The 23,752-nt window shown below is 42.2% G+C and overlaps 1 protein-coding gene across 5 annotated transcripts in view; it reads right to left on the minus strand.

Moving 5' to 3' along the window:
• LOC120024941 (activating molecule in BECN1-regulated autophagy protein 1-like) overlaps positions 1-23,752 on the minus strand; it is a 98,696-nt gene that overhangs the window by 50,373 nt on the left and 24,571 nt on the right. For 3 of the 5 annotated variants that reach the window (XM_038969316.1, XM_038969317.1, XM_038969315.1), the window contains exons 9-11: positions 16,913-17,095; positions 11,718-11,798; positions 10,550-10,653 (exon numbers count right to left, since the gene is read on the minus strand). In XM_038969316.1, the coding sequence (XP_038825244.1) occupies positions 10,550-10,653; positions 11,718-11,798; positions 16,913-17,095 (368 nt within the window). The remainder of the gene's footprint in view (positions 1-10,549; positions 10,654-11,717; positions 11,799-16,912; positions 17,096-23,752) is intronic. The other 2 variants (XM_038969319.1, XM_038969318.1) reach the window with 1 other exon arrangement.

Consider the following 23,752-nt stretch of genomic DNA (forward strand, 5'->3'; position numbering starts at 1 on the left):
ACGTTATCTCTGAACAATAACTTAATATAATAGACACACTCTATTCTAACCACCGGGCCTCTGACGACTCTTAGCACGTACTCACTTCATAAAAAAACACTTAATGGAATAAGTAGGTAGGGTTTTTCACGTTTGGTGATGAGAAAGCTGCTGTCAACTGTCTGACACAGCTCTCAAGAAAGTATTACTAAATCCAAATGCATATCCTTTGGGAATTTCCAGGCAAGATTTTAAAGAGCCCATAACAGTATGGAGCACTGGTGTGTTCCTGCCCTAGACTCAGCTCATCCTGAATTATCCCCATAAACGTCCCTCCTCCATAAGACCTAGGAGGGAGGAGAAAGATCTTCAAGTAATGGCCACCATTACTGGCTCCACAGCCACAGGTCAACACTACCCCCTAGCTGGGCCTAGACAACATACACAATACACCATAGCCTCTAAAGGAAGGGTATTCAACCGGGGTTCCAGAGACCCATAGGTACTGCAGGGGGTTCGAGAAATATATACAGTTGAAGTCGGAAGTTTACATACACCTTAGCCAAATACATTTTAACTCAGTTTTTCACAATTCATCCTAGTAAAAATTCCCCGTATTAGGTCAGTTAGGATCACCACTTTATTTTAAGAATGTGAAATGTCAGAATAATAGTGGAGAGAATGATTTATGTCAGCTTTTTTTTCTTTCATCACATTCCCAGTGGGTCAGAAGTTTACATACGCTCAAATAGTATTTGGTAGCATTGCCTTTAAATTGTTTAACTTGGTTCAAACATTTCGGGTAGCCTTCGACAACCTTCCCACAATAAGTTGGGTGAATTTTGGCCCATTCCTCCTGACAGAGCTGATGTAACTGAGTCAGGTTTGTAGGCCTCCTTGCTCGCACACACTTTTTCAGTTCTGCCCACAAATGTTCTACATGATTGAGGTCAGGGCTTTCTGATGGCCATTCCAATACCTTGACTTTGTTGTCCTTAAGCCATTTTGCCACAACTTTGGAAGTATGCTTGGGGTCATTGTCCATTTGGAAGACCCATTTGCGACCAAGCTTTAACTTCCTGACTGATGTCTTGAGATGTTGCTTCAATATATCCACATCATTTTCCTTCCCCGTGATGCCATCCATTTTGTGAAGTGCACCAGTCCCTCCTGCAACAAAGTACCCCCACAACATGATGCTGCCACCCCCGTGCTTCATGGTTGAGATGGGGTTCTTCAGCTTGCAAGCCTCCCCCTTTTTCCTCCAAACATAACGATGGTCATTATGGCCAAACCGCTCCATTTTTGTTTCATCAAACCAAAGGACATTTCTCCAAAAAGTACGATCTTTGTCCCCATGTGCAGTTGCAAACTGTAGTCTGGCGTTTTTATGGCGGTTTTGGAGCAGTCACATCTTCCTTGCTGAGTGGCCTTTCAGGTTATGTCGATATAGGACTCATTTTACTGTGGATATAGATACTTTTGTACCTGTTTCCTCCAGCATCTTCACAAGGTCCTTTGCTGTTGTTCTGGGATTGATTTGCACTTTTCGCACCAAAGTACGTGCATCTCTAGGAGACAGAACGCGTCTCCTTCCTGAGCGGTATGACGGCTGCGTGGTCCCATGGTGTTTATACTTGCGTACTATTGTGTGTACAGACAAATGTGGTAACTTCAGGTGTTTGGAAATTGCTTCCAAGGATGAGCCAGACTTGTGGAGGTCTACAATTTGTTTCTGAGGTCTTGGCTGATTTCTTTAGATTTTCCCATGATGTCACGCAAAGAGGCAATAAGTTTGAAGGTAGTCCTTGAAATACATCCACAGGTACACCTCCAATTGACTCAAATTATGTCAATTAGCCTATCAGAAGCTACTAAAGCCATGACATAATTCCAGAAAATGTTCTAAGCTGTTTAAAGGCACAGTCAACTTAGTGTATGTAAACTTCTGACCCACTGGAATTGTGATGAAGTGAATTATAAGTGAAATAATCTGTCTGTAAACAATTGTTGGAAAAATTACTTGTGTCATGCACAAAGTAGATGTCCTAACTGACTAGCCAAAACTATAGTTTGTTAACAAGAAATTTGTGGAGTGGTTGAAAAACGAGTTTGTGACTGCAACCTCAGTGTATGTAAACTTCCGACTTCAACTGTATATATAAAAATAATAATAAAACATTGATATAATAATACATGTTTTTATGAATATTGCTAGCAACAACAGAATAAACACATTTTGAATTACATACCTACAGTGGAAAAGAGAATATAATTTCTAATGATGTCAACTTTATTTCTCAACTCCTAATATTGAGCAAATTACACTCACTGGAGAATCTGACATAGGCTTTGAAAAAGCACCCGCGAGTACCAGTCGCGGCAAGTGCCACTGGCTGCTGGTAAGCTTTGACTGCTGCTATTTGTGAAAATGTGTTTGGAGTTACGTTTCTATCTAATAGGCTATGTTAGAGTTTACACTTCCTCCTCCATTTATAATGTGGGGAGGTCAAAATAAAAAACAATGTACCAAATCTATGAACTAAAAATGTTTGATTACTGGCCTCCCGAGTGGCGCAGAGGTCTAAGGCACTGCATCACAGTGCTAGAGGCGTTACTACAGACCCGGGTTCATTCCAGGGCTGTGCCACAACCGGCTGTAGCACAGCCCGGGACGGTGCACAATTGGCCCAGCGTCGTCTAGGTTAGGGGAAGGTTTGACCGGGGGGCTTTACTTGGCTCATCGCACCCTAGCGACTCCTTGTGGCAAGCCGGGTGCCTGCAGGCTGACTCCGGTCGCCAGTTGAACGGTGTTTCCTCCCACACATTGGTGCGGCTGGCTTCCGGGTTAAGCTGGCAGGTGTTAAGGAGCGCGGTTAGGCGGGTCATGTTTCAAGGGACGCATGACTCCACCTTCGCTTCTCCCAAAAGCCCGTTGGGGAGTTGCAGCGATGAGACAAGATCGAAATTGGGGATAAAAAGGAGGGTAAAATACAAACAAACAAAAATAAAGAATATGGTTGATTACTTCTCCTTGCTATTCACTTGATAAGAAAAGACGAGAACATTTGTTTTGTGCTAACATATTATGGGGGTCCCTTGGTCGTCGGTTTGCCTGGGCGGGTGTCCCTGGGCAAGAAAAGGTTGAAGACCCCTGCTCTAAAAAGTATTGCTTTATTGCATCATGATGAAACATTGAGAATAAATTATACAGTCTAATAATATCGCAGACATTTTAGGGTTATTTTTTAGAGGGTACAACTTCTTTACGTGTTTAGTGTAATAATGCAGGCCCTGTGCACATAGAATTCAGCTGGGTACACTTCCTGGGATATGACACACTGCACAACAGAAAATCTGTTGCCCGTCTGCCAATGGAGAAATGAGTCCAAAAGCAGGAAACTGCCTAAATCCCTAATGTATTGAGCTTAATGCTGACAGCTGGAAACTTCGCCTTTTCATTGGTGAGTGCACATAACAAGCATTCAGTGGTGACAACCGGGCAGCATGCCGTCAGTTACCAGTCAGCATTTAAGCTAGTAACAGCCCGATCTGCAGTCTGATCACAGAAAAGAACATTCAGATATTCTAACATTGTTATCACAATGTTACATAACCCTCCCTGATCATAATCAGAACATCATTATCAGACAACCACAGCATAACTTCAATGTACACAACCAACCGACAGACAAATTCAGAAAAACCAAAGAGCATTGACAGGAGTTCAATAACAATGGTATTGTAATGGGAAACAAGACAACATAGAGCAAGCAGAATGCAGCAGTAAGCATTTCATACTTTCTATATCTGCTGAAAGTTACCCAAACAGGAAATGTAAAGAGAGGAGGAAAATAGCAGGAGTTGGGATGCAATCAGCCATACTGGAGATTTCTGCTCAACACCCTGACAATCCAGTCCACTCTTATAAGAGGGGGTTCAACAGTTGCACCTACAGTTGAAGTCGGAAGTTTACATACACCTTAGCCAAATACATTTTAACTCAGTTTTTCCCAATTCCTGACATTTAATCTTAGTAAAAATTCCCTGTCTTAGGTCAGTTAGGATCACCATGTTATTTTAAGAATGTGAAATGTCAGAATAATAGTAGCGAGAATGATTTATTTCAGCTTTTATTTCTTTCACCACATTCCCAGTGGGTCAGAAGTTTACATACACTCAATTAGTATTTGGTAGCATTGCCATTAAATTGTTTAACTTGGGTCAAACGTTTCGGGTAGCCTTCCACAAGCTTCCCAGAATAAGTTGGGTGAATTTTGGCCCATTCCTCCTGACAGAGCGGATGTAACTGAGTCAGGTTTGTAGGCCTCCTTGCTCGCACACGCTTTTTCAGTTCTGCCCACAAATGTTCTACATGATTGAGGTCAGGGCTTTCTGAAGGCCATTCCAATACCTTGACTTTGTTGTCCTTAAGCCATTTTGCCACAACTTTGGAAGTATGCTTGGGGTCATTGTCCATTTGGAAGACCCATTTGCGACCAAGCTTTAACTTCCTGACTGATGTCTTGAGATGTTGCTTCAATATATCCACATACTTATCCTGCCTCATGATGCCATCTATTTTGTGAAGTGCACCAGTCCCTCCTGCAGCAAAGCACCCCCACAACATGATGCTGCCGCCCCCGTCCTTCATGGTTGGGATGGGGTTCTCCGGCTTGCAAGCCTTCCCCTTTTTCCTCCAAACATAACGATGGTCATTATGGCCAAACAGTTCTATTTTTGTTTCATCAGACCAGAGGACATTTCTCCAAAAAGTACGATCTTTGTCCCCATGTTCAGTTGCAAACCGTAGTCTGTCTTTTATTATGGTGGTTTTGGAGCAGTGGCTTCTTCCCCGCTGAGCAGCCTTTCAGGTTATGTCGATATAGGACTCGTTTTACTGTGGATATAGATACTTTTTTTACCTGTTTCCTCCAGCATCTTCACAAGGTCCTTTGCTGTTGTTCTGGGATTGATTTGCACTTTTCGCACCAAAGTACGTTCATCTCTAGGAGACAGAACCCGTCTCCTTCCTGAGCGGTATGACGGCTGCGTGGTACCATGGTGTTTATACTTGCGTACTATTGTTCGTACAGATGAACGTGGTAACTTCAGGCATTTAGAAATTGCTCCCAAGGGTGAACCAGACTTGTGGAGGTCTACAATTTGTTTTCTGAGGTCTTGGCTGATTTCTTTTGATTTTCCCATGATGTCAAGCAAAGAGGCGCTGAGTTTAAAGGTATGCCTTGAAATACATCCACAGGTACACCTCCAATTGACTCAAATGATAGCAATTAGCCTATCAGAAGCATCTAAAGCCAAGACATAATTTCTGGAATTTTCCAAGCTGTTTAAAGGCACAGTCAACTTAGTGTATGTAAACTTCTGACCCACTGGAATTGTGATACAGTGAATTATAAGTGAAATAATCTGTCTGTAAACAATCGTTGGAAAAATTACTTGTGTCATGCACAAAGTAGATGTCCCAACCGATTTTCCAAAACTATAGTTTGTGGAGTGGTTGAAAAATGAGTTTTAATGACTCCAACCAAAGTGTATGTAAACTTCCAACTTCAACTGTATTAATGACGGGCATGATGTTGGCAGGCACTAAAACCACTAGACTTTTCTGTCTGAGTGTCCATCAACCACAGCATCAAATGCCTCCAAGAGAGCTCCCCTACTGGAGATAAAAGGTTGTCGCCCTCTCGTCTATAAAGAGAGACTACTGCATTACTGAGTCAGGACCCGCTAAGATATTCTAATACAGCCACTCATGCACTCAGTATCCCCAGCCGGGACGCTTTGATTCAAACCATTTACAGTAACTCATCTTGTCTTTGTTATTTTGAAGAGCAAATACATTTGAAAAATGCAAATCACAAAAACTCAATTTTATATGAAAATGTTAACAGTTTGGTTTACTCTTCACTAATACATTTCAACAGGAAACTTCTACGGCTCGGGTTTTCCATTGGGCTTTGGGGGATAGCCTATACACACAGATTTCTGGAGGGCTAACAAAATGCAGGCATTGCATATTCAACAACTTTCCCAATACAAAATACATGGAGAAGACTGACAGACTTATTGTGGTTTGACAGTGCCTGAGCCAACTGGGTGATGGTGTACTTTGAACAGGAATGGGCAACTTGGGATGGGGGGGCCACAAAAAATCTGAACTCCCGATGAGGGGCAGCAGTGTTTCGCGGGTCTACATACCAACATCCATACAGCAATTCTACACATTTTGACATGAGGCAGAGATAAGATTTTGTTTTGTTTTGAATATGATAACTGAGTGAGATTGACCAACAAAATCTATGGGGGCCACCCCAGTCGGTAATTTGACCATCATTACTAGAAGTTTAGACAGCTGGCCGCTAGACTAACTTCCCAATCAATAAAAAAAGATGTAGCTGAACATGGGCTTATTGAGTGAATATCAGCGACTGACATATGCGAAAACCTGCTGATGCACAAACAAATTTGGAAATTGCACATTGTGTATTCTACTATTTTAACTCTCAACCGTGGCGGTGAGGAATTCATCCGCGGTCCTACAAAAAGGGTGGGAGGTCGCCAGTTTCCCATCCCTGACTTGACATAGGGTATTCAATTGCACAGCTAAAGAAAATAACTTGAGCAGAAAAACAATTGAAGCAGTGATCAGGAAGAGATGTTGGAAATGAGGAAGCCGTACACTGTGCACACATCAGTTTGGGACTTGCTCGTGTACATCTTTAACATGTATAATGCTGTTCTCAACCCTCCCACCTGTAATCAGCATGGGAGCTGCTGCTGCAAATTCCAAGGTACATGAGAATAAATTATATGACTTATTCAAAGGGTGAACCTTAAAAGGAGGGAAATGCTTTCTTCTATACATCAGCAAGGAAGTAGCTCCTTATACGAGTTAAGCTCAAGAGATTTACTTTGGAGGAGAGGTGGATTTAGGATGGAGTGACTGAAGAGAAAAAAAGCGTAGGGATAAGCAGGAAAGACAACAATGGAGGGTTGGAGGAGAGAGAAGAGGGGTTGAAGTAGACACAGTGTGGGGGTGAAGAGAAGGCAAACCGAGTGAGAGAAAGTGACTGATCAGACCGAAGGTGAATGAGGTTATAGCGGACTGAAGCAGGGCAAAGTGACAAGAGAGTGACAAGACCCTCTTTTCACAGTATGTCAGAGACCCGGAGCGTCACATAATAAAACACACCTGGCATATCCTCTCTCCACTTGGCTGAACGTGTGATTTCCCTGAAGCTCATATTTTTTGTTTGGCAGTAGTCTCAAGACAAAGCCCAAGTGGGGGGAAAGGAACATTGGGCCCTTGCTGTTCAACTTCTGGGAAAGAGCTAACATGACCGACGGACTGTCTTAGAGCTAGCTGCCTTAATTAAGACTTCCTGTCTCACTGATACAGCATGCCTCCAGGTACTCTCACATCTGAACACGCACTTACAGACTGATACTAAATATTGAATTAAAACAGTATGGATTAAAGCACAAACCATTCTATATTGCATCATACACATGCCAATGGTTTGACCTCTGGTTAATGTAGTGTACATTACTCAATGATGAGAATACAAGCTCTGGGCTAAATCCACTGCCCTATTGCTGACGACATTGCACTTTTAATTCCCTAAAATATAAGAGCAGCCAATAAATAGCGATCACTAACCGGCTACCACCCGGTTACTCAACCCTGCACCTTAGAGGCTGCTGTCCTATATACATAGAATCACTGGTCACTTTAATAATGGAACACCAGTCACTTTAATAATGTTTACATGCGGCTGTACTCATCTCATATGTATATACTGTATTCTATTCTACTGTATTTTAGTCAATGCCACTCCGACATTGTTCTGAATTGTTTGATATTACTGCACTGTTGGAGCTAGGAACACACGCATTTCGCTACACCCACAATAACATCTGCTAAATATGTGTATGTGACCAATCAAATTGGATTCGACTTAGATGCCATTGGCCCTGTTGCCAACTCATCCATAAAACAAAATCTCACATTATCACAAAATGTAAGATTATATTGCTAAGTATCTGAGCAATGGGACCTGGCAAAGAAACAACAAATCCAGAATGTTTTTAGTCAACTTCACAAGTGGAATAACCCTTTATTGAAAAGAAGCAGAGTGAACAAAGGATAATGCACCGTATGTCCTCAATGGTTCTGAACTGCTCCCTTTATGATACATTCTGTTTTGACATGAAACCCTTACTTTGCCATGGATTTATCGAAAGGGAAGAACTTTCACACAATAGGGAAAGAGATCCTAGAAAAACAGAGACACTGAAGTAGCAGCCACGGAAATAGAAGAGTACCGATCTGAAGCACTGTGTGTTATGCATTAAAAGCTGTACGGTTGAGGGCCTTTGTGTAAGGGTGTCATCAGTTCCAGCAATTTCGATGATGCTGGCATATCTGTGAACTGATATACAGATGCCTTGACCAACATGTCAATGCACAGAGGGGTGAAAAGCTGACATCTGCCACCAGCCCAGTCAAAAGTAGAAAACCCCAGAGGGGGACAAGGGAGATAGAGCAGAAATAAAAGTAGCTTCTCTATAATCATGCAATACAATACAGTACTTGCTACTTGGTGTGCTCTTGGTTAATATCATATAAGTCGCTGGCATTGAACATATGGTGTTAATAAAATAAAGAAAGTTGGACAAAGATAGGAGATACTACTAAGTTCAGTTAATGTCCTTAGATAGAAATATGGATTAATGATGTATGATTTACTGGTACAATGAAAATAGCCAAAATATTCTGAACAACCATTGTCTGTGTTCTATCAGATCATTTCCATTTTGTGTGCTGCCTGAACCAACAACCCTCTCTGTCCACTCCATTATTGTCCTTCTCCATGGTCCTTCTCCACTGGGATTGGTAATTGCAGTGGGTTCACTCTGGGTTACAGTCTGAGCAGATAATATCAGCCTGTCTGTTCCCTTCTCTCCTGACCTTTGGGGTGACAATGAGATGTCATCGCAGGTCACCTTCTCCATTTACAAATTCTCTTTCTGCTCAGACACTGATTGGCCACCAAGATGAGAAGGGACATAGCCTCAACCCGGTTGAGCTGCTCAATTGTCTCTCAAACTCTGAATGACGTGTGCACTGTACCTCATGTCTTTATGCAAGTTTAAATGTTTCAATTAAAAGTTAAATGTTTAAAATGCACTTTTTGTATCATAAAAATGAACAGTGAACCCCTAAAAGACAAAACCCTTCCATTGAAAAAAGATAACTGGCAGTTATATAAATGTGCACCAGCATTATTTATTTTTGGAATGATTAAAGATTTGCATTTATATCTCTTACATAAAGGCTCATACACATATACAAGCATATGGTCATTACTGTCCTCTGCTGGTGACAAAGACAGTTCTCAATTTTCACTACATTTACACAGCAAAAACAAAAGAAGACTAGGCCATCTATGAACGAGCTATGCTGAATGGCTGTGAAAGGTAATTTCAACTTAAACACTGCGTGCGCTGCTGTGGCATTTCAAGAGCAACATGACAAACCATCACCAATGCAGGTGGCACAGCAATCAGCGTAGGAAGCAAATGGAGGGCTGGGCGGAGAACGTCTCTTCTGACTCAACAGGCATAAAACCCTGATGTAATTTCTCTGTTTATTAACTAGACGTCACACACACACACACACACACACACACACACACACACACACACACAGACGTCACACACACACACACACACACACACACACACACACACACACACACAGACGTCACACACACACACACACACACACACACACACACACACACACAAATGTAAGAATTTTTCATTGAAGTTGAAAGGAAACACTAATTGTAAAACATTTGGTGTGCGTAGGAGGTTTCAGCGGTGGGCAAGACACACACAATGACGGTGATACAGTACAATGAGAAACAACACCATGCAGCCACAGCAGCACTCTCCTCTAATGTCTCACTGTGACTATCGGTCATTGTCAGCCAACGAAAGCAAAAGGTGAGCGGGACTATTTGGCTTGGTTTGACATGACCTGTGAATGCGTTCTACCTTTGGGTATGAGGAGTCAGAAACCATTCATAATGCAAAAGCATGGGGGGGGGGGGGGGGGGGGGGGGGGTAGTTTGATAAGTTCGCTCTTTGGGGCTGGTGTGGGCGTTCCAGCATGTTTGCAAGAGTGTGGGCGGGCAGGGGAAAAAAAGAGGTTCTGAAGCGCTCTCGTCGACGAATTCATTATCTGCAACGTCCACATCGATACCACTGGAGCATGTGGATTTTGCTCCAAAAGCGTGGGTGGAGAGCACAGGGCAGTCATTACGCAGAGGCCCTCTTCGCAAACACTTACCTGTGCTGCTGCACTAACACTCATGAGTGGCTGAACTGCTCATCCATCCCGAAAATGGTACATTGTGTGGGCAGCCAGATCCTAAAGCACCAACGTGATCTGAAATATTACTGGAATGCCAGCTCTGCTAGCAGCCTAGTTTCCAAAACAGAAACACAAGATGAAAACATGAGGGATAACTCTGCCTACCTGCTAGGATCCTGTTGACAGAAGAATGGGTGGCCAGGCCAGGCTGGCCCCTCTCATGGTGGAAGATGCCAGCATATGGCAGATACTCAGGCAGTAGGAACCTCCTTGAAGAAAGAGAGAAGCATCACGTTATATAGAAATCACACAACAACTGACAGAGTTTACTCACCCCATAATTAAGATATGAGAAAATTGGAGACCATCTCTGTCGCGTAATAGGGGACTAAAAAGCACAGGTAAGTTTTTATAAAAGCCTTACCCGACTCTACATTGTTGCACAAACTGATGAGGGTAGCCTAGTGTTTAGAGAGTTGGACTAGTAACCAAAAGGTTGCAAGATCGAATCCCTCGAGCTGACAAGGTAAAAATCTGTCGTTCTGCCCCTGAACAAGGCAGTTAACCCACTGTTCCTAGGCCGTCATTGAAAATAAGAATTTGTTTTTAACTGACTTGCCTAGTTAAATAAAGGTTCAAAGAAATAATTTAAAAATTGTGCTGTATGATTGTGCTAGTGCTCACCCCTGGTTTTGGGTAGACCGATTCAAATCAAACTTTAGCAAAAGTTGGAGAATATGTAAAACATTTCCTGTATACTAATCCTCGGGACACAGAGTCCCGTTATGTCATTGCCTGCTCATATCATTGGCCAAAAAACATCCATTGGAATATGAAGAGCCAATAAGTATAATGTATTCAGAGTCCAGGAGGACAAATGATGAGCTTGAATAGGTTGACTATTTTATGTTTTTGTTTTTGTTTTTCTGTTTCTTTTCTTTTCTTGTTGTTATGTATTTACAGTATTTATTGTATGCTGTGTGAAGCTGTTTTTTTATTGTAGGGATGGCTGTTTTTGTTTGTTTGCTCTGCATTGTGTGTATTCCATCAGGGAAACCAGTGGAATCGCTTTAACGTGTTATCCCTTGGGTTGTACTCCGTGCACCGTTTTCCCAATAAAACAATCAATCAATTAATCATATCAGGTATGTGTATGTATATATGTGTATATGTATGCATACGTGTATGGATATATATATTTACCCCAAAAAATATGGGGGATTGGAAATGATGCAGACAATTACATTGGAAGCAACATTCTTTCCGCAATATTAAGCTGATCCACCCCTAAAAAAAATAAAAAAAAATAAAAAATCATATCAGGGCCACCCACCGGGGAACAAATCTGCCAAGCGAGGGGGCAGACATACGAGCGTTGCGTGGAGCCCTGTGTCTGGCGCGATCACTGTTATCCCTGTGAAGAGAGGGAGATAATAGAGAGGGAGGGAGATAACAGACAAACACATACAAAGAAAAATTAAAACCCTCTTAACTGAGCTTAACTGAGAGACCTGTGAGTAGCTGGACTCACTATATAGTGCAGGCTCACTTAAACGTTTGATGTTAGCCTAACTTATTATTGGCTTGAGCTTGAGACCCAGACCAAAGGGAGAAAGTTGCAGTACTGCTTGTGATCATCCAGCAGCCTCAAAAACCAAGCAGCCAAACAGAAACTCCAGAGAAGATTCGCAAAAGTTTGAAAATGCTGCAATGCATAAAGATGGCTATTTATGGCTCCAATGTTTCTCCATTAACAGGTTTGAAAAACTGCTAGTAAGTGGGCCCCTTTTCACAACACAGTATAATCTAATCTGGACACATTCAAAGGAGGAAAAACAAAGGCTAAATATTTCCAGGCCAAGGAGACACTGTATAGAATCAGGACGGCATGTAGCCTAGCGGTTAAAGACCGTTGGGCCAGTAGCCGAAAGGTAGCTCGTTCAGATCCCTGAGCAGACTAGGTGAAAAATCTGTCGACGTGCCCTTGAGCAAGGCACGTAACCCTAATTGCTCCTGTTAGTCGCTCTGAATAAGAGCATCTGCTAAAATGACTCCAATGTAAATATCTGACCTTGCAAAGGAAGACTGTGCCATTACAGGAACATTGGTTGCTGTAATTTATTCGCCGACCCCAGGAGGAGTTAAATATGCATCATATTTCCATCAGAGTAGAGTATCAGCTGAGAGGACGCGGCTTCTGTGTGATCCACTGGACGTTTCACATTCAGAATTTGCTTTACACTTCTTGAAAACTGAGACAATGTGAAGGACGCGAGAGCGAGAAAACCCGACGAACGCAGAGCCTCTGAAAGTACTCTAATCGGAAAGCAGGCCGGAAATAGACATGCTTTCATAAATATACATTTCAATAACTGATATGAAATGTGCCAACACTCATATACCCTCAGCAATGAATTTCTAAGTCGGGCAGTCAGGTTGGCGGAATAATTCATGAACCAAATTGGTGAGGTCATATTTTGGCTTTGAAGATGCCCCATCTCACATCAGTCACCCAGAACTGTATTTTAATAACGGCAAAATGTTGTTTGCTCCCCACTGTAATGATACTCTGTGGCTGACTGGCCGTATAACTTAATTCTATGTATGACGCTCAAGTCTAAAGTAAACCTATTTTGCGGGCCATGTTATAAATGTAATAGTTACCTGGTCGAGGAGGACTTCATAAACTTGCAAACAGACTAGGGATGAAACGGTTACCGGTCTCACGATAAACCACGGTAAAATTCCCGCCGGTTGATATTAACGTTTCAAATTTTTATTGTCATTAAAACTGTGCTCGATTACCGCGGTTTGAAAAACTCACGGTAAATACTGTCAAGCATCAACCAAAGTTAGCAACAGTCTGACGCGGGCGCAGCATGCAACGTGGGTTTTGATTTGTGTGAAAACATGGCGGAAGGCAGTGACGGCGCTCGGGAGATTTTTCAGCCTTCTAAGAGGATCAAATCTGAAGTGTGGTCGTATTTTGGGTTTTGCAAGAGTGTTGAGGGAAACTTAATCGAAGATGGTCACCCTGTCTGCAGAACATGCAGTGCCAGCGGGCACATCGTCTCCCCACGCAGATCACTACTTAAACCTGACAAAGTAAATATGCTGACATTTTTACATTTTACATTTCATTTCAATGAACAAAGATGCATCCATACAGGATGTTAGGCCAGCAGCACCTGATTTCTTTATGAAGGAGAGAACGGACATACAATCAGTGCTGTTCATTTGATTTGTTTACATATTTTGTGTTATTTTAATGTCAACACCTGCACATTGGATGTGTTTACATATGGTTGTATTGTTCTTACATGCACATTGGATGTGTTTACATATGGTTGTATTGTTCTTACATGCACATTGAATGTGTTTACATATGGTTGTATTGTTCTTACATGCACATTGGATGTGTTTACATATGGTTGTATTGTTCTTACATGCACATTGGATGTGTTTACATATGGTTGTATTGTTCTTACATGCACATTGAATGTGTTTACATATGGTTGTATTGTTCTTACATGCACATTGGATCTGTTTACATATGGTTGTATTGTTCTTACATGCACATTGGATGTGTTTACATATGGTTGTATTGTTCTTACATGCACATTGAATGTGTTTACATATGGTTGTATTGTTCTTACATGCACATTGGATGTGTTTACATATGGTTGTATTGTTCTTACATGCACATTGGATGTGTTTACATATGGTTGTATTGTTCTTACATGCACATTGGATGTGTTTACATATGGTTGTATTGTTCTTACATGCACATTGGATGTGTTTACATATGGTTGTATTGTTCTTACATGCACATTGAATGTGTTTACATATGGTTGTATTGTTCTTACATGCACATTGGATGTGTTTACATATGGTTGTATTGTTCTTACATGCACATTGGATGTGTTTACATATGGTTGTATTGTTCTTACATGCACATTGCTTTACTTGTGTTGCTTTTACATGCACGTTTGATTTGCTTACTTAAGGTTGTGTTCATTAAAACCTGCACTAGGGAAACTTTTAACTCTCATGGCCACATGGTGTCATCTTTAATGTTAATGTTATTATTTTAATGTTTATGCACACAACAAAATGCATAGTGCCGCTCATTTTATTTGTTGTTTGTTGGTTTTCAATATAAAACTTGGTGAAATGATTTCAGTGTGTGCATCAGTACTTTCTGAACATTTCCAGCACATTTTAACAATACCGCGAGATAATACTGATACCCGTGATAATTTTGATCACTATAATCGTGATACTACATTTTCATACCGTTTCATCTCTAAAACAAACTACAAACAAAAAATGTGGACAAGGTGCACCCATAAGTAAGTTGAATAAATGTCCAGCCTCATTCTTCGCAAGCGAAGAAAACTAAATCATTTCGATGAATCCACAATTCCTTTAGGAAAGGAGATGAGAAGAAAGGAGAGCTAAGAAATGGCCTAGTGATAGCTGCTTTCCGTGGAAACAGGCCACAGTGTCACCGCTGCTCTCTCCTCTCTCTCGGATCAGCATGTTACGAAACAGGTCGAGGGTTTGGAAGAGAATTAGGCTACAGCTCTAAAATGATTTCCTCAGTACACCCCTTTAAAATACCAAGCGTTGTCGTTCTGTGCAGTTCTCAAGGGGAGCATAATCCGGATTCATCTATAGTCTGAGACTGCTATTGTATGTTTTCACAGCACTGTAATCTAGGTTTACTTTCACTGTTTGCTGGTTCCATTACAGTGAGTGAATTCTTAACATCATTCCAAAAGCGCCATAGGGTTTGTCTGGCTATAAAGGCCATCTCTTTTCATTGTGCAACTGGCACATGACCAGTTTATTAAAGAAAAAGTGAAAATCTGTCCACAGTTATTCTGCACGTTAAAATATTTGATTTTGTGAAAATCAAACAAAACACCTATCAATAGTGTGTATTGTGTTAAGAATTAATTGTTTTTTAAATTATTTTTTAAAATCACCTGTAGCATCCTGCTCCAGAAAGACCCCGCTCAGACAGTGCTGGTCGCACCAGCGCTATTGAAAAAATGATAATCTTATAAAGCCATCCGCAGTGCTTTATTGAGGAAAATAGACTGTTGCTATATTTCACTGTCACAATAGGGCTCCAGACTTCTCCCGATTTTTTCCGTTCAATTAGAGATCCATTTGCCTACGTAGGCTAATTCATTTGGGGCTAATTCGCCAAGTGGAAATCAAAACACATTAGCTATATAGCTAACTGTAAATATTTCTCATAGTTAGCCGTGTAATTGCTCAATCTAACTGTAGATTGAATGTCCTAAAAACTTTCCAGCGGTACTAGCACGGACAGCAAAATGGCCAACGTGCACGAGCCTCCGCATCTCAAATACTTACTGTACCGCAAACTTCGTTTTTTTAAACGGTGACAATCGCTCATTACTGAGAGTTGAGAAACGTCATACCCCCAGAAATCTGAGACCCCCCCTCTCTCTTCAACTAACAACAGCGTTGTGTCTGTGATGCATGGAGCCATACCCCATACTGTTAATTGCAATCACTATGGCTACAAAGTTTTCTGATCCACACCAATCATAAAACAATTGGCTAGCAGAAGCCTAAATCTGGAATGGGGGATAAGGGGATGTTGTCTTGTTATAATTCCCTGAATCCCATCAGGTTCAATAATGAACGAGAGGGTGGCAGCACATGTCTAATCTTGTCTGAAGAGAACAGACACTGTCTCCACTGATGTGGAGCTGACGCCACACCATGCAATGACCCAGTTATAACTAGCAACATTAGACCGTTTACATGCTCCAGGAATATGTCCCAGCTGGTTTCATGTAACTCGGAATCCAACCCAAAGGACAATAAAAGGCATTCTAAAAAAGTTGATAGAGCGACGAATAACTTAGTTGATCATTCTGACAAACAGTTCTTATCATTATAAATAATATGTCCTTAATTGCTGGAGAGGAATAGCACCAGGGGAATTCCTTTGACCTCATTCAGCCAAAGATGCTACAGTACAAAGTCTGCAGAGGCCCGAGAAGACTGATGCCCTCAAATAAGTCCTGGGAGCATTGAATGTTACAAATCACTGACCCTGGTGGATCATGGTCCTGCAAGCAACACCATCTCCCTGCACCATCACAAATTCAACCTTTGAGAGCCACGCATCAGGCATTCGATATGCAAGTTATTTTGGTAGGAGGGTTTTTCTGCTGCTGCTTTGTTAGACAGTCATTATGCGTTCCAGATCATACAGAGGGTGTGTGGAGACATAATGGAGGGAATTAATTTCTCTCACCCATTGGCAATGGTGCCTCCCCTCTGGGGACAGAAAAGCACAGCATTCCGCTATGGTATGGTTTCATGCAAATAATTCCATTAATAGTGCTTCTTGTGGAATAAATCCCAAAGCTCTTGACAATTATAGGATGTTTCATCATAATGTGTTCTGTAAATGTCTTCATAAACAAGTGTCAAGGGATACAAAAAGGCATTGGATGTTGTAGGTTGAAGACGACTCACTCAAACTCCTCAAAGTCCGCCTCGTTGCTCTCAACGGAGGGGGAGGAGTTGCTTCCTGGGCTATCCGAGGTGGATGAGAGAGGCCGCAGTCGGCTCTGGTAGCGCAGTGATCGTTGGCGAATGCTGTCCCGCCGAGATAAGTACTGAATCATCCGCTGGGCGTAATATGCAGCAGGTGACAACCTATGAACACAGCAACGACACACAACTAAAAGCAATGGTGATCAGATAACCCAGGAGGAATAGACAATAGAAATCTGTCTGACTTTATTGTGCTATCCCAGTCACGTTTTTTTTGTATGTACTGTGTAGATATGTATTATTTTTGAAGTGATAAATAAAAACGAGCAAACCAGGTAGAAAGCAGTGCTAATACCAGAAAAACCTGAACAAACCCAAGACAAACCCCAGAGCCCACAAACGGTAAAGATGGAGCAGGCTTCTTCTTTAAAAAAAATAAAGTACATTTCCCTCTCTTTCATGCTTCAACTCTCAGGGCCATAGTTACAATGTGGTTCAATTACTGACTGATCCAAGTGGATAAGCCTTGAGCTGCACTCTGGTACCACAGCACTAAACCTACACAGGAAGGGCAGCTCAGAAGCTAACTGAACACAGAGTGCTCCCCATGTAAACAGAGCTGAATAAACACTAAGCTGAGATCCAGTGAGTTACACCACATTGGAAGACTATAGACCAGGGATGGGAAACTGATGGCCTATTTACCCTCTGAATTGCACGTATATAATCCATGTCTCAAGGCTTAAAAAGAATCCTATTTAACCGGTCTCCTCCCCTTCATCTACACTGATTTAAGTGGATTTAACAAGTGACATCAAGTGATTCACCTGGTCAGTCTGTGATATGTTCCTAATGTTTTGTACACTCAGTGTATATGTCTGCAATTAAAGCATTCTTGACAGTTTTTTTTTTATATACAAAGAACAAAAACATATAAATGCAACATGTTGGTCCCATGTTTCATGAGCTGAAAATAAAAGTTCCCAGACATTTTCCATACGCACAAAAAGCTTATTTCTCTCAAATTTTGTGCACAAATTTGTTTACATCCCTGTTAGTGAGCATTCAATGCCACAGACGTCTCATGTTTTGAGGGAGTGTGCAATTGGCATGCTGACTGCAGGAATGTCCACCAGAGCTGTTGCCGGAGAATTTAATGTTAACGTTAATTTCTCTACCATAAGCTACCTCCAACAGTGTTTTAAAGAATTTGGCAGTACGTCCAACCGGCCTCACAACCGCAGACCACATGTAACCACGCCAGCCAGGGACCTTTCACCTGCAGAATCATCACCCGGACAGCTGATGAAACTGTGGGTTTGCACAACCGAACAATTTCTGCACAAAATGTCAGAAACCGTCTCAGGGAAGCTCATCTGCGTGCTCGTCGTCCTCACCAGGGCATTGACCAGACTGAACTTCAGCATTGTAACCCACTTCAGTGGGCAAATGTTCACCTTCGATGACCACGCTGGAGTGTGCTCGATGGGTGAAACCCGGTTTCAACTGTACCGGGCAGACGGCAGATGGCAACATGGCGTTGTGTGGGTGAGCGGTTTGCTGATGTCATCGTTGTGAACGGGAACAGAGTGCCCCATGTTGGTGGTGGGGTTATGGTATGGGCAGGCATAAGCTACGGACAACAAACATAATTGCATTTTATCAATGGCAATATAAAATGCACAGAGATACCATGATGAGATTCTGGAGGCCCATTGTTGTGCCATTCATCTGCCGCCATCACCTCATGTTTCAGCATAATGCACGGTCACATGTCGCAAGGACCTGTACAGAATTCCTGGAAGCTGAAAATGACCCAGTTCTTCCGTGGCATGTTTGGGATGCTCTGGATCGACCTGTACGACAGAGTCCTCCAGTTCCAGACAATATCCAGCAACTTCGCACAGCCATTGAAGAGGAGTGGGTCAACATTCCACAGGCCACAATCAGCGGCCTGATCAACTCTATGCGAAGGAGATGTGTCGCGCTGCATGAGGCAAAATGGTGGTCACACCAGGTACTGACTGGTTTTCTGATCCACGCCCGGACCTTTTTTTAAATTAAGGTATACAGATGCATGTATGTATTCCCAGTCATGTGAAATCCATAGATTAGGGCCTACTGAATGTATTTAAATTGACAGATTTTCTTATATGAAATGTAACTCAGTAAAATCTTTGAAATTGCATTTAGATTTTTGTTCAGTGTAAATACTAAACTATAAATTGTCTTCATCAGGCTTCGCTAAGCTGAGAACATTGTGTAGAAATTGTTTTAGAATCTGAAAGCATCTATGGTATATCTACAGCCTAGTCGGAGTACCCACTAAGAGGAAAATGGATGTTAGATACTGTAAATAGCCTAAACTGGGCTAGGGCCACAGACTAGTGTTTAGATTGAAACCAACGTGTTGGTTTGAGTAAACAAAGCTCAAGAGTCAGAAGAGGTGAAGGCAGAGACATAGCTAAATCAGTAAAGTAAATATGTTAGTTTGTGCTGCTGACAGCAGACAAGGAGGTCTGGGACAGTCAATGTTGACACTCCACAAACATAAATAGATAAATCCATCCAAATGACATAACTAGGAGAAAATTAGGGTTTCGGGTTTTTCAAAAGCAAGATGCAATTATCACAAGTCAAGTTGTATGCACACCTCGGTCTAGCTTTCCCATTGATTGTTTTACAAGGGCTCAAGGAGCTTGCAAGACTTCGATATTAAGATTTAAGATCATGCTTTTTTGAAGTTATAGTGTAGCCTGCTATGCAATCCCTGCAGAGCTGTTCATGTCACAAATGAGTTTATCTGCCTGCACAATTACTTGAACAGCTGGAAAATCCTGAGTAACATTAATCAAAAAGTTATTGCATGGACATTCAATCATGTAACCAATATGCCCAGAGGGTCAGCAATTGGATTACAATGCAAAATACTGGATTGGAAACTAAAACAAGTACGGGGAAATAAATCAACAACTGGCAAGTATTAAAAGTGATCCTAAACTGACTCTACTAATGAGTTTGCCACATCTGCCATCAATTCCACTGAAGCTTTATGAATCTGACGTGACACGGGTCAAACCTTCTCACAATGGCCAAAATAAAAGGAGGCAGGGTCCATTACAGGACAACATCTTTTGATCAGTGGATATCCTAGAAACAAAATCCTAAATTTCAACTCTGGAGTTTAGAATGCGCTGGGAAGAGAAGGTCGGGGGGTGCATCGTGTTCTTTTCTATGGAGGGTCCAGCACACCAGAGGTGAGAAGGAACAGCAGTGGACATGGATATCTATGAGGTCTGCCCATGAAGGAACGCTATCAACGACACTGTCAAGCTCTGAAACAGGTTAACAGCAGAGATGATCAGATTATGGACACTATCTACTCTTAACGTAGTTCTTTCCTGGCTGCAAGCTATACAGGCAAATTACAAATGACAAGGCACCTACAAAGTTCCACTAGCTTTCTCACAATGTTCAACAGGAAATTATTTGAGTAAATTCCCTAGAAAAGGCTTTCTAGGAACTGGCCATATAAAGACCCATTTTCACCTCAGATACTCAAATCAAATCGAATTTTATTTTGTCACATGCGCCGAATACAACAGGTAATGATCTTAGTGTGAAATGATTACTTCACTCTATTTTCTTAAAACTGCTTTGTTGGTTAAGAAAATATTTAATAAATAAACTACAGTAAAAAAAGTACAAAAAATAACAATAATGGGGGGTACCGGTACCAAGTCAATGTGCGGGGGTACAGGTTAGTCAAGGTAATTTGTACATGTAGGTAGGGGTAAAGTGACTATGCATAGATAATAAACAGCGAGTAGCAGCATAGTAGCAGTGATCTGGGGACCCATGCCAAATCTGTCTCCTGAGGAGGAAAAGGGGTTGTCGTGCCCTCTTCACGACTTTCTTGGTGTGTTTGGTGATGTGGACACCAAGGAACTTCAAACTCTCGACCTGCTCCACTACAGCCCCGTCGATGAGAATGGGCGCGTGTTCGGCCCTCCTGTTCCTGTAGTCCACGATCTGCTCCTTTGCCTTGCTCACGTTGAGGGAAAGGTTGTTGTCCTGACACCACACTGCCACCTCCCTATAGGCTGTCTCATCATTGTCGGTGATCATGCCTACCACCGTTACGTCGTCAGCAAACTTAATGTTGGAGTCGTGCTTGGCCATGCAGTCATGGGTGAACAGGGAGTACAGGAGGGGACTAAGCACACACCCCTGATGGGCCCCCGTGTTGAGGATCAGCGTGGCAGATGTGTTGTTGCCTACCCTTACCACCTGGGGGCGGCCCTTCCAGGATCCAGTTGCACAGGGAAGGCTTTAGTCCCAGGGTCCTTAGCTTAGTGATGAGCATTGTGGGCACTATGGTGCTGAATGCTGAGCTGTAGTCAATGAACAGCATTCTCACATAGGTGTTCCTTTTGTCCAGGTGGGAAAGAGCAGTGTGGAGTGCGATTGAGATTGTGTCATCTGTGGATCTGTTTCAACGGTATGCGAATTGGAGTTGGTCTAGTGTTTCCGGGATGATGGTGTTGATGTGAGCCATGACTAGCCTTTCAAAGCACTTCATGGCTACCGACGTGAGTGCTACGGGGCCATAGCCATTTAGGCAGGTTACCTTCGCTTTCTTGTGCACAGGGACTATGGTGGTCTGCTTGAAACATGTAGGTAATTACAGACTCGGTCAGGGAGAGGTTGAAAATGTCAGTGAAGACACTTGCCAGTTGGTCCGCGCATGCAAGTACATGTCTTGGTAATCCGTCTGGCCCCTCGGCCTTGTGAATGTTGATCTGATTAAAGATCTTGCTCATATTGGCTACGGAGAGCGTGATCACACAGTTGTCCGGAACAGCTGGTGCTCTCATGCATGCTTCAGTGTTGCTTGCCTCGAAGCAAGCATAAAAAGGCATTTAGCCCATCTGGTAGGCTCGCGTCACTGGACAGTTCGCGGCTGGGTTTCCCTTTGTATTCCCTAATAGTTTGCAAGCCCTACCATATCCGACGAGTGTCAGAGCCGGTGTAGTTGATTCAATCTTAGTCCTGTATTGATGCTTTGCCTGTTTGATGGTTTGTCTGAGGGCATAGCGGGATTTCTTATAAGTGTCCGGTTTAGTGTCCCGCTCCTTGAAAGTGGCAGATCTAGCCTTTAGCTTGGTGTGGATGTTGCCTGTAATCCATGGCTTCTGGTTGGGATATGTACGTACGGTCACTGTGGGGACTATGTCAGCGATGCACTTATTGATGAATCCCGGAACATATTCCAGTCTGTGCTAGCAAAACAGTCCTGTAGCATAGCATCTGCTTCATCTGACCACTTCCGTATTGATCGAGTCACTGGTACTCCCTGCTTTAGTTTTTGCTTGTAAGCAGTAATCGGGAGGATAGAATTATGGTCAGATCTTCCAAATGGAGGGAGAAGCAGAACTTTATATGCATCTCTTTGTGTAGTAGAGTAAAGGTGTCTAGAGTTTGTTTCCCTCTGGTTGCACATTTAACATGCTGGTAGAAATTAGGTAAAAAGGATTTAAGTTTGCCTGCAATAAAGTCCCCGGCCACTAGGAGTGTCGCTTATGGATGAGTATTTTCTTGTTTGCTTATGGCCTTATACAACTCGTTGAGTGCGGTCTTAGTGCCAGCGTCGGTTTGTGGTGGTAAATAGACGGCTACGAATAATATAGATGAGAATTCTCTTGGTAGATAGTGTGGTCTACAGCTTATCATGGGGTACTCTACCTCAGGCGAGCAATACCTCGAGACTACCTTAATAATAATCATGCACCAGCTGTTATTGACAAATAGACACACACCCCCACCCCTCGTCTTACCGGACGTAGCTGTTCTGTCCTGCCGATGCACGGAAAACCCAGCCAGCTGTATATTATCCATGTCATCTTTCAGCCATGACTCGGTGAAACATAATATATTTCAGTTTAATGTCCCGTTGGTAGGATAGTCTCGAACGGACCTCATGCAGTTTATTATCCAGTGATCGCACATTGGCCAATAAAAGGGATGGTAGAGGCGGGTTACCCACTCGTCGACGAATTCTCACAAGGCACCCTGATCTCCACCTCCTGTATTTCCTTATTTTCTTATTGCGAATGAAGGGGATTTGGAACTTATCTGGGAGCAGCATTATATCCTTCGCATCACACTCATTAAATGAAAAATCTTCATTCAGTTCAAGGTGAGTAATTGCTATTCTGATATCCAGATGCTCTTTTCGGTCATAAGAGCCGGGAGCAGCAACATTATGTACAAAATAAGTTGCAAACAAAGCGAAAATACACAATTGGTTAGGAGCCCGTAAAACGGCAGCAATCCCCTCGGGCGCAATTCAGTTTTTTCAGCGGTCTCAATGCATTGTATTGGATGGTTGCCAGCATGTAAGAAAATGTTCATGGTCAGAACATATAGGAAATGTTTTCAAGTGGGAACTATATGTAACTGTTACTCTTGCAGATAGGCCTAGGCTACTTCTTACTCTTAAATGTTTGATGATATTAAAAATGGAAGAGGAACTAGATTTGGATTTTTAAAATTAGAAAACCTTTAACGGATCCTTACATTCAGTCTACACGCCTTTTAACTTTTGGGAAATTCTGAATGTTGGTTGAGGAACTCTTCACTGAGAAATGTGGTTGTTTTTTTATGATTCTATTTTCTATTTTCTATGCTCCTATGGTTGTGTAAGTGTTTGTCATGCGCGTTGGTTTTAATGGCACTCCGCCCTTTCCTAAATAAAGTTAAAATAAATAAATGGGAGAGAATAACGAGGTGGGAGGGAAGTGTCGATGCTATCCTCAC

Source organism: Salvelinus namaycush, chromosome 30, assembly GCF_016432855.1.
Source record: "Salvelinus namaycush isolate Seneca chromosome 30, SaNama_1.0, whole genome shotgun sequence".
Taxonomy (NCBI): Eukaryota; Metazoa; Chordata; class Actinopteri; order Salmoniformes; family Salmonidae; genus Salvelinus; species Salvelinus namaycush.